Source organism: Dromaius novaehollandiae, chromosome 2 (genome assembly GCF_036370855.1).
Source record: "Dromaius novaehollandiae isolate bDroNov1 chromosome 2, bDroNov1.hap1, whole genome shotgun sequence".
Classification (NCBI taxonomy): Eukaryota; Metazoa; Chordata; class Aves; order Casuariiformes; family Dromaiidae; genus Dromaius; species Dromaius novaehollandiae.
The window spans coordinates 95,070,267-95,082,323 of record NC_088099.1 but is presented as its reverse complement, the minus strand read 5'-3'; the positions used below and the strand labels follow the sequence as shown (position 1 = coordinate 95,082,323).

The 12,057-nt window shown below is 38.8% G+C and overlaps 1 protein-coding gene across 6 annotated transcripts in view; it reads right to left on the bottom strand.

Moving 5' to 3' along the window:
• Positions 1–12,057, bottom strand: part of DCDC2 (doublecortin domain containing 2) — a 78,414-nt gene that overhangs the window by 9,973 nt on the left and 56,384 nt on the right. For all 6 annotated transcript variants that reach the window (XM_064506962.1, XM_064506959.1, XM_064506958.1 and 3 more), the window contains exon 9: positions 936–1,286. In XM_064506962.1, coding sequence (XP_064363032.1) covers positions 936–1,286 — 351 coding nt within the window. The remainder of the gene's footprint in view (positions 1–935; positions 1,287–12,057) is intronic.

The window sequence follows — 12,057 nt, the reverse complement described above, 5'->3', positions numbered from 1 at the left end:
ATATCAAGCATAGAATAAATTCAGGGCCCAAGAAAATGTCATGTTACTCAGCTCCCTGTTAACTTAATTGAAAAGTGTCCTTATGCGTCATACAGAAACAGAAAAAAAAACAGTTGTAAGGAAGCAAGAAACTATTCTGCGTGGCACAAGAGCCAGAGGAACATTATTTTTTTCCAGCAGTCTATAGGCAGGGCTCCACAGCAGGGTGTTCTGCTTCTGATACTCAAGAATCCAGATAGGAAGTTACCATGGCCTTTACTAATCTAAACACTGCATTTCCCAGATTCTGTTCATTGGTCAGTTCACCTGACATTCAAGGTAGTTCACTTGATTCTTTTGCGCTGCATCCCTCCACATAAACCAACAGCGTTTTACCAGCTCTCCTAAATTACAGGCCATTTGCTTTTAATCCAGCTAAAGCCTTCTGTTTTCAAGATCCTGTTCATCTCCAATATCTTTTCCAACTTTTTAGAAACATAGAAGAAAATTCCACAAAGCAACAGTGAAAATCCTTTATTAACTTCAACTTCTGTGAAAGTCCACTCATCAAAATAATGAGGCACTGTGGTTTCATGAACTCACCTTTCTGCTCTGTCCTAGAGGACAATGTAGTTTGGAAATACATAATGATTACACTCTTCTAGACATCAGAAGAATTTTGTTTTTTCAAAATTCAGCATACTCAGGAAAGCAGGACAGGCAGATTTATCAGAGCAAAAAACATTTTCTCAGTCAGAGGCCATATGTCATAATTACTGATGTAACAGATTTATACAGAAGAGAAACAGTCTTTCCCCCAAAACTTAACTTCTAGTAGACAATCTGAGGGCCTTATCAGGAGTGAGTTACTTAGAGACTTGCTGAGAAGCTGCCTAATGCTGAGACAAATAAGGAACAATAACTTAAAAACAGGACTTGAAAGAATAAACATTTACCTGGTTCTGACTGTCAGGATCCTCTTGTTCTTTTATTTCTTCTTCAGGCTGAAGGTCACTTTGATGATTCAACTGCTCCATTTCCTCACCATTTTCTTCATTTGTCTTGCCATTTAAATGGGTGACCTCCTCTTCCTCTGCTTGGTCGACATTGTCTCTTTCTTCTGGTTTGTCTTCATAATTCTCATTTAACTTTTTCTCATTTTCTTCCACTTCTCTTCTTTCTTTAACAACTTCCCCACTTTCTTTTCCATTCACTTCTGGATATTCTTCCCCTCCTTTATAGGCCTCCTCATCCCTGTCATTTTCTTCTTCTGCATTTTCTTCTTCATCCACAGTTTCTGCTGGTCTCTGATGAAAGGAAAAGCAGCACCATTATGAGGCATTTTTAAACAAAATGCTTCAAGCAATGCTGAAATGTGACACACATCAGAATCAGAATTACATCACTACTGGTGAGTAATGTTAATCTGAGATTTATCTACATGGACAGAAAATGCTGCTGCTGCACTAACACCCTATATTGCACTCTTATTCTACACAAAAAGTGTGTTAGTGAGATTCAAATGTATTTCACTGGGTTAATCCATTTGACCACATTTGAACAACTGGAACCACCTAGATTTACTTAACCCAGCAACAGCTCTTTTGTTCCAGCTATTCCTGGCTCTTGAACATTCTGGCATCTAGTAAATACTTTTTTGTCACAATAAAATATTGTACATCACAAGCTCACAAACCATCCTCCAGGAAGTGCTCCACTTATAGACCAGACCATGCCATGCTGATCAGTCCTGTTGCACAGCCAATCTTCTTTGTACTCACAGAAAACAGGAGAGATGAGGTAGACATACTGGTCACATCCATAACATCATTTCTCTTCCCAAAGATCACTATGTAGGGTTGCATGGTTACAATTTTTATGACCTTATCTATGTTTAACAATGAATATTCCTGTGTGGAGTTAGACAAGCAGACAGGAGAAACGGTATCTTGTCCCATATTGCGAAGAAGAGTAAGCAGAAACTCACTATAGGTAAAGCCACTAATAGCATCATTTCATGACAGCTTGAAAGACCGATGCACATGCTATCTAGTTTTTGTCATTTGTCTTCCAGTTTCAGCTTTCAAAGTTCACCTGACTGTTCACTGAACCGATGCCCCTGCTGCCAAGATGACTTATGTACTTGTACATAAGTTTGAATGAAAATAAAGAGCAAAAATCCCACAGGAGTGAAAGGGTGTCTGCCTCCCACACAGCTTCATGAGAATCTAAATCTAAAGCAAACAAACTAAAAGATAGATTTTCTCCTAGGCAAAGATGTTTGGAATTTTATTATCATTAGCAGTTCTTAGGTAGGCAGGTATCTGCTGCAGACCTATAAAATCTAAATTATAAAAATCCCGTTTCCTCTCTAATACCAACATTTCAAAAGAATTCTCTCATCATCTTCAACATATTAGTAAAAGCCAGTTTAACAATACTATCGATTGAAGCCTCTTGATGAAATACCTTGCTTTTGCTTTGATATTTAAGTAGCAACATAAGACAACTTTATTATGCCAGTGCACAATAACCTTTTGACACAGTGTCAAACAGGACAAGTTATTGCTCTTAATGAGCCATAGATTCACAAATTATTAGAAATACTACATGGTTACCTGACTAGCTAAATAATGGCTCTACAAATGTTTTTTGAAGTACAGTGGTCTCAGTGTATTTCTTGTTCAAACCTTCCTGATTCACTTTCATCTGGTAGCATCAAACTGGCCTGGTTACCACTGAAATAAAAATTAAAATCAAATCTTTACACACACCTTCAAAGAAGCCAGCATGTAAAAGCAAACTTGAGCCAACTCTTGTAATTGCCAGCATGTAAACATAGCAAACATCTCTAGATCCATAATGTCTCTTCAGTTACCTGCTAACCTGCCACATGTGACCTACTAATTTATTTTCAATTTACTAAGGAAGTTTGCAAATCTGGATTCTGACCAGAACAGGGGAGCACTGGATAGATTAAATACACCAGACAACTCTCATCAAAAGCAATCTTTTTGGTTTTGCTTAATGGCACCTGCTTGCTATGACATTACAAAGATCAAATGAAAAGAGAGGGTAAGAAACGAAGAAAAGCAGATCAGGGCCTTCTTAGTCAACAGTAGCAGTGACCGAAGATATTGCCATTTCCAGCTTTTGTTAATGCCTATCTGCTAGCAGGTATAATCAGAAGAGAATACGTGCCATTGCCTGAACTGCTTCAGTATAGTGGTTCATTTTAAACTGCAGCGGACGGTGTGCAGATTTTGCACTACACCACCATGGTGTAAACATATGCATCCTAACGCATATGCTTTTTCTGGCTTTGTTGCCTTGGCAGCAGTCTTTGATGTAGAAGTCTAATGGCAGTAACTTCCTGAACTGCTATGTTAGCTAGATTCATTTAGGCCTTTTCTGTCTAAAATAGAAACAGATCCAAATTATTTAAGAGTTAAAACTGTGAACAACATAAAAATTAAACACAGCATATTGAACTTTACCCAGAAACTTAGTGAAAGCTTGTAGGGAACTTAGCATCAAATAACATTCAAATGCCACCTATTTTAACCAGATCAGTCAAGCTAAATTGCTTGAACAGTAATAGTACACAACAAGATCAGTCAAACAAAGCCCATCCATGCAAATATGATGTTTTTATAGTAACTGAAAATTTCAAGATATCCTTAGCATATTACTACAATGGCTGTTACTTACTAAAGACAAAAATAAAAAGTTATGTTTATAGCTAATAATTGGAAAGCAAAATGCATTCTTCATTTAATCTCCTTTCAAGCTGTGTTACATCAGAGAGGATGTGTCAAACAAGTTGAACTCAACACTGATCCAGGGGAAAAGATCTTCTGCAAGGTACTCTAAAATGCAATATGGTTTCCATTGCATGCAAAGACATAGGGTTTTTTTTGAAATGTGAACACCAGTACAGAAGATGCACTTCAGAACACACAACAGACCTAAGGCAGGACTGTAGGAAGGAAACTGAAGGCCAAAATCACCCATCAAATCATATGTTGCTCTTTACATAAAAAGCATATTTTTTATTGAAATTTTATTGATCTGTGAGCTATGCTATAGAGTTACAGAAATTAGCATGCTCTGTATTAAACGCATATTCTTCACTGAGAAAGAGAAATACCTAGCAAAAGTTAGGTTTTTCATATTTAGGGGGAGAGAATGCTTATGTGCACATATATATGCAGGAAAGAGAGATTTTTATGATCCAAAGCCTGTGAATACCGTACATGCTTAACTTTACTTCCCTGAGCAGTTCCAATGATTTCAGTGAACCTGAAGTAGTGAGCTAAAGCCTACATAGAAGTGCTTAGAGGTCAGGGTCTAATTCAAAGTCCCCTGCAGTAAATGGGAACCTTTTCGTTGATTTCAGTACACTCCAGTCATCTCTCCACCTACAACTGTACAAAATGTCTATTACGTATACATGAAGTTACTGCAAACTGTGTTCTTTCAGTCAGGATAAATCAGGATGGGTCTACTGAAAGCAAAATAGGTATGTTGATTCAGACCTTAATGTCCTTGCAGAAATTATCAGACTCATTTTTAGAAGTCAGCAATGATCTTGTTTACACAGGGATGAGCAGTGACATTGCACATCTTAGTTTTTAGCTTTTCATCAGTCATCTTTTAAATAACCAGAATTTTTCCATTAAGAGCATCTGTAGATACGGAATGCATTGGTTGGATAGCCGAAACAGATGTGGGATTCTGCTGTTCCTCTTTGCATCTAAGCCTGAGCTGGCTTTGAACCACTGTGTTGGCTTACATGAAGTAGTACAAGTAAATTACAATTGGGATTCCCGTGAAACACAAGGCATTTCAAATTCAGAGAACCAGTTATAGCTCCAGACCTGAGCAACTGCAGTCTACAACTACTTTGTAACACAACTGAACAAACAGGACTATCATCTCCACCGATGTTTTGCAAATATTAATGTCCAACACTCAACAGGAAAGATTCCAGGGTCTTAACTGAAAAAAGGGGCACTTCAAAAATTCTTTGGAAGCACCCAGTCAGTCGTAGCCCAGGGTAACTACGCATGTATACTGTAATAAACTAGAAAGTAAGTATGCCTGTGTTCCTTTATTCCTATGTCCACATCGTGAAAGGCAGCAACACAACTTGAACTTGACAGCAATAAACATAACACTGAACAGGCATGAGGTGATTACATGCTTATCCCTTGAGGTAATTTTCAGGAAGAGTAAATGTCTCCTAAGACAGGGGAGAGGTGCACCCTTTCCCAGTGACTGTGATAGACTGTTCTCATTCTTCCTACAGCCAGAAGTGCTGGTAAGAAGGTTTTTACTTTTTTACTTTTTTACTTCTTTACTTTTCTTTTTGTTTGATTGCAGGAAAATAGAAAGTAACCTTCTATCTTGTTTAGCTGGCTTAATCTTTTAAGCAAAGACGAAGCTTGTGCAGTTCCGTCTGTAGCTAAAACAACTAGCTTTCAAACTGTACCTTCATGATCATGAGCATGATTCTTTGCTTATCAGGGACTATCAACAGGAAGATGCACCAACAAAAACACAGTATATGTATAGTCAAAGCTATAGTCAACCAAAGGCACACAGAATAACTGAAGTCACTGTCATCTTAACAAGGCTGAAAACATGGCCCCAACTTGCCTTCTAGAGCCCTCCTGACTTACTAGCAGTTTGATGAGGAACAGAGTGAATTTCATTTTGCATTCAAGAAGTATGGTTGCTTGATGGTATTTTTAATCTTAGCAAAAACAGAGTGTTTAAAAAAGAAAGATGTGTTCTAATTACACTCATCATGCTATCATTCATTAAGAGCTACATTAACAAATGCCATCATCATTCAAAAGCAGTAAGTCAGGAAATCTTTAGACATTGAAGCATTTGGCTTCCTCATCCTCCAGGGATGCTAATGTAACCTCTCAGTAGGTTTGTGCATGGCTGATACTAAATATTGAAAAGTGCAATATCACAAATCATTTAAAGCAGAAATTATGTTACACCCTTAATGTAAAACATAATTTTACTTTACTGAGACTGTTCAGAAATGTTTACTTAGATAATGGTCACAACAGACAAACAACGAGGCAGACAACAAAATCTTAATGGTCACACATATTGGCACAAATATATCTCACAAATACAATATCAGGAATACTTAACTCCAATTGCACCAATCATCTTAAAAACCAAGCTGTCCCTGCTACTAACCCAGTCAAGAATGTTTTGCAGCTGTACTGCACAGACTCCAATAGCAAAACATTTTGTTCCCGAACCAGATAGTGTTGCTAAGTGACAGCAGCACACTTATCTTTCACATCATTTACAAAACCCAAGCACTTAAAAACAAGGAAGTGAATAGTTAAGTGTTCTTGAGGCTTACATTTCCATCATAGTAAATGTGGTACTGTTCCTGAAGGCAAAAAATGTCTTTATCCCCACAATGAAACAACTTTAAACTCCAACCTCTTTATGAGTTTGATGCATTTTTACAGCAAACGTAGCACCTGAGTCCACAGAGTCTGATTTTCCATAACATCATCGCACCTAGAACTCTACCCAAAATGAAGGGAGGTGGTATGACTTAGAGCTGTAGAAAAGAACAGGCTTTCAAACTCCATTCCTCAGTTACGATCTGTGGTAACTGGAAATGCATGTACTTCTCTAATCACAAGGAGGCGATGACAGAGAAGGAAATATTTGATCAGATTCTTAATTTTCCAAGATGTACCCAAGTCAACAACACTTTTCTCCACCTATTTCTCTGACAAAAAATTGTATCTGTTTTTTAAATAACAGCATTTCCTGTGTGTACATGAAAATTGACCGTGAACTTCACACTTCACACCTTATGATGCAGTATGATCCGTTGAGCACCATTGTAAATAATGACACATGAGAAAGCTATTAAGCATTCCAAAAGATGCCATGCTGATGTTGCAGAAATACATAAAAGGTTTCTTTTCTCCAGATGGAAAAAAAAAAAGAAAAGTCTTCTACAGTGAGTGCAAAATACCCCAAAAGTTTAACAATTCAAGAAAGTGTCTCCTTTAGGATTGCTAGGGGTTTTTCAAGAAAGGTGCATGTGGGAGAGGGAGCTTTTTTCAAAGTGGAGTCCAGACAAATTTTACAATAGAACTGTTTTCAGTCTTCACGCTGGAGAATCTAGACCTTGCAACAGTTAGCTACACAGATCTATAAAGACAGGATCAGACCCTGCTGCTATAGCTTTAGAAATCATACACATCTAATGTAGAAATCTAGGGAAGATCTCTGTCTCCGTTCTTATTCTGAACTGCAGATAACAAACCAGAGTACGTTGTCCTATCTCATACACAGATAAACAACAAAAAATTAAGTGTAAATCAATAGAGCTGAAAGAAAAACATGCAGGAAAAAAATCTTTTTTATCTGCTAACTTGATCAGCACTCAACATCCAGCAGATTTTAATTACAGCTGCATCACTTGTAGCAGAATTTGAGCATAAAAAAATCTTGCATGTATTCTTTCCAAATGCCATTCTGAAATTCTTACTGATTTGATGCAAAATGTTTGCTCGTGAAGAGTTCCGGCCTTTTTAATCAAGGAATGTCTCTTTGAGCAGCCAGCCTGTTTTAATGTTGAATCAATGCAAACTTAAACATTTCGCCTTCAGCAACAGGAAAGATAAACATTTTGTTCAGTTCACTGAGGTGAATCTTGGGTCTCTAAAGCAAAATGTATACTTCATAATGAAAACTGCAAATGAAAGGTGCAAATTTTCTGCAGCTGCTGATATACTCCAGCTACACAGAGGGCACCTAAGGGAGCTACACAATTTCACATCACATCACAGCCCAGGAAATGGAGAATAATGAGTGGCATCAGGATTGCATTAACCAGTGGACATGTCTGGAATAATGGAAGGTAAATGGCTAGTGAAAGAACCAGAAGTGTGACCATCCACAACAGCCCCCAAAATCAGGGCCCATCAGACAAATTTAACTTCCAGTAATGTTTATAAATAAACACAGAAAGAGAGAGGAAGATGGGGATGATGGGTCTGAAGGAAAACAAAATAATTCAGATGCATTCTCCACCACTTACATCTTAATAGCCAGTACTATATTCCCATGGCAAAGCAGGCTTGCACAGTTACACACCTGAATTCCTTCTGGGGACTATGCACTGAACAGCTTCATTTCTCATAATTCTCACACTTACTCATCTCCACAAATTAAATAAAATTGAAGAAAAAGTAGTAGTTTATTCTGAAAGCTTTAACAGCTGACAATTTTCATATCTTAGAAAAAGTTACCTGGAATATATCTATATTATTAACAGCAGACTCAACTATCACACTTAGTTAGCATTTCAAATATGAAACTTCTACTGTTTCACTGCCTCCTACCAAGAACTGCAAATACCTACCAAAATAAACCTGCATTGTTCCCCAGCTGTTTGCACAATGTATTTCATAGTCTGTCATCAGTTCCCATTGATGTTGACAAAGTGATGTAAACAGCCAACCTGGAGCCTGCATGTCAAAAGAAGAAACTATCCATTTTGTATTTGGAACCTAAAGTCTTGGTACAGAATGCAGAACAGAAGGGACTGGTTTGGTTTTAGGCAAAACACTGATTTTTCCTCCTTGATGTTCAATTACAACCGTCAGCTAGTCTGGAGTAAAGCAAATCCTGCTCTTTCAATGTGTTCTCAGCTGGCAGACAGCATTTTTACAGAATAGGACACAAGCGGGTGTCTAGCCAGTACTACACTAAGTTTAGTTAATGGCTAATCTGGCATTTGTTCAACTGTGTACTCAAATGGTAAGACAGAGAAGGCTCATTAACAACAACAACAACAAAAGACTAAGCTCTGTCTTCACCACCTCACTTATGTGGCTGATGAAAATGATGATAGCAGATCAAAAGTCTCAGCATTCTAGTGAAAGCTGGCATGTAAATATTTTTGTATTATGCAAGATAGCCAAGCACTGGCTGGCTGTCCTGTTCCATGTTTCTCGAACACAAACTGAGTTCAGCTAAGAACAAGCTACAAAGCTTTACATCATAGAATTTTAAACTATTTAAAACTGCCATTAATAAGAATCTGTACCTGCAAAATGCTAAATGTTTCCAAGGTCTGAGTAACCTCAGTTATTTTAGAATAAAGTGTACATGGAGCTACTCAGAAGGACCTGTCTTCTTGCTAGATTGCATAGGAAACTATACGTATAGTTCTAAAACTCAGAAATAAACCACAGCTTGAGTTCTCAATAAAGAGTGTGAAGAAAATATTTTGGTGCTTTGCTTTCCTGGAAATATGAAAATCAGAAGATTATGAATAGTACAAATGTTTGATACATGTGCAAACACACACATGCTACCAGAGTTGACACAGTTCCCTGTCCAAATTGGGAGCACCTGAAAAGCATTTCTATCTGAAGATGATACAAGGGCCTGTGTAAATGAGCTTAGTGGTATCAAGCAAGTTCCTAATGTTGCAAGCCTACCAGCACAAGTGATGCTCACCGGCAACTGTATCGACAATCCCAGCTATGTCTGCCAAGTACGGAATTGGCAGTGAAGAATTCACTGTTCTCCTCTCCCTCATGACAGTCACCAGCAGTTGAGCTGAAGCAAACTGGCAAGACTTCCAGTGCAATGGCCAGACCCGCTGCCTGTGCTACAGCATCTCTGTGGAGAGGTAAGACTCCTGTCTCTACGGCTCTTGGATTTCATAAGCATTACAGTCAACACAAAAACTGAGACTTGGCAATCCAATTTATACTGTCAAATGCTTTACACTACCCAGAGGAATTCTTTACACACCTACTGAGGCCAATAAACAGGCTAATCATCTCACAAATTAATTATTACACAGCCAAGACCTGGACAGGATATACTTCAGGATGTCGTAAGAAACAAAGATTAAGAAGACAGGAGGTATGTTCTTCCCCAACGTCACCACTGTCAGCACAAAGCAACACACCCTATCACACCACCTCAGCTGCAATTAACAGGGCTGATGGGGTTGATGGTGTTTAGCACAGGGCTCTCTAAGGCTGGAGCAGGTACTTGCTGTGAAAAGACACAGCGGCAGAGCTCCTTGTACCAGGGACCAGGATCAGTCATGGTCTTGCATCTTTCAATCACTTGGATTGCGCGTCTTCAAAAACAATGTCTGCAGAATAGCTGAGCAACATTTCCTTCCCATTAAAAACAATCAGTCACTGAGAATGACTCCATTTAGAAACAGCAGCCTAAAATAAAGCAAATGCATAAATCCAGACCTTTTTTTCCAGACTGATATGGTACCATTCTTCGAACTTGCTACAGTGGCAATATCACATGTGGCTTTGTTAAAGCACAGATTGGTAACACACAGGCAGAAGTTACAACACAGAATAAGGTTTAAAACTTCTGTCCAATTACCCCTCAGGCATTTCTCTGCCTGACTGGAGACACAGCTTGTATATATGTCTACTATTCTTTTACCTGACTGAAATGAATTGAGAAAAAAAACTAGTAAGCACAAAAGCCAGAAAATTTTACCAAAGAAGTTGATTATAGGACTAAAAAAATCTGAGAAGAACAAATACGGAACCACAGAAAAATTTATGTTGGAAGAGACCTCTAGAGACCATCTAGCCCACTGCCCTGCTGAAAGCAAGACTAACTTCAAAGTTCAAAGAGGTTGCCTTGTCCAATTTAGTTTTAAAAATCGCCACGCATGGAGATTCCACATCCCCTCTGGATAAGACAGTGCTTACAACTTTCACTGTGAAAATGTTTTTCCGTATACCCAATCAAACTTCCCTTATTGCTACTTATGACCACTGCCTCATCCTTTCTCTGTGCAACTCAGAGAAATGGTTGGCTGTGTCTTCTCTTTAACTCCATATGTAGCTGAGAGAAGAAGTTGAGAGAAGTTGAGAAGTTGCCTTCTCCTGCTTAGTGTTCAAGGCTCAACACACCAAGCTGTTTCTTGAGTGTAATATGCTCTTGCACTCTACACATTTTAGTGTGTTGCTGTGCTGGACTCTCTTGTTTTTAAATACCCCTCTTGTACTGGGAGAGGCTCAAAACTGGTCAGAATAATCCAGATGTAACCTCATGGGTACCATGTCGAGGTAAATAATTACTTCCCTTGATGTGTTGGCTATGCTCTTACTAATGCAGCCTTGTATGTGATCAACCATCATCACCAAAAGGATGCACTGGTGATTCATTTTCATCTTGTTGGCTACCAGGAACTCCAGGGTCTTTTCTGCAGAGCTGCTCCCTAGTCTGCCAGTTCCAAGTCTGTACCAATGCACAGTTGTTGTAGCCCAGGTGCAAAACTTCGCATTTGTCTTTGTTAAACTTTATGAAGTTCACTTCATCCCATTCCTTCAAGTTGTTGCGATCCCTCTGATGTCCTGCTCTCCAGCATATCAACTGACAAGGACAGTTAGGAGTCACTTTTGACCTGGATGAGGGTGCATCCCATGCCATCATCCACATCACTGATGAACATGCTAAACAGTATCAGGCTCAGCATCAAACCCTGAGGACCATCATTCATAAATAGCTGCTGTTAGATTTCAAATCATAGACCCTTTGAGTCCCACCGAACCAGACAGCTTTTCGCCCTCCTTGTAGTCCACCAATCCAGATTATACCTTCCCTAAGGATATGTCCCTCCCCATATCTACTACCTATCTCCCAATTTTTCCTACAAATAAATTATGGGGGTCCAAGTTGAAAGCAAGATAAATGACAATAACTGCTCTCCTTTCATCCACAGAGCCAGTTATGCCATCAGAGGCAAACAGGTTGGTCAAGTACGATTTGCCCTTGGTAAATATTTGCTGGTTGCTCCAAATCACAAGCATCAGTTTCCATTTCCAGGCAACTTTGTCCTTCCCAATTTCATCCCTACATGCCCAGGCAGTGTTTCTATATTGCTTATTAGCAGTCTGTCCCCACTTCTATCTCCCATACCTTTCCTCTCTCAATATGAGCTTGAGTTCTCTGTTCAGTCAGTCTGGCCTCCTTCTATGCCTGCTTGTTTTCTTGCACAGTGGGATAGACTGTTGT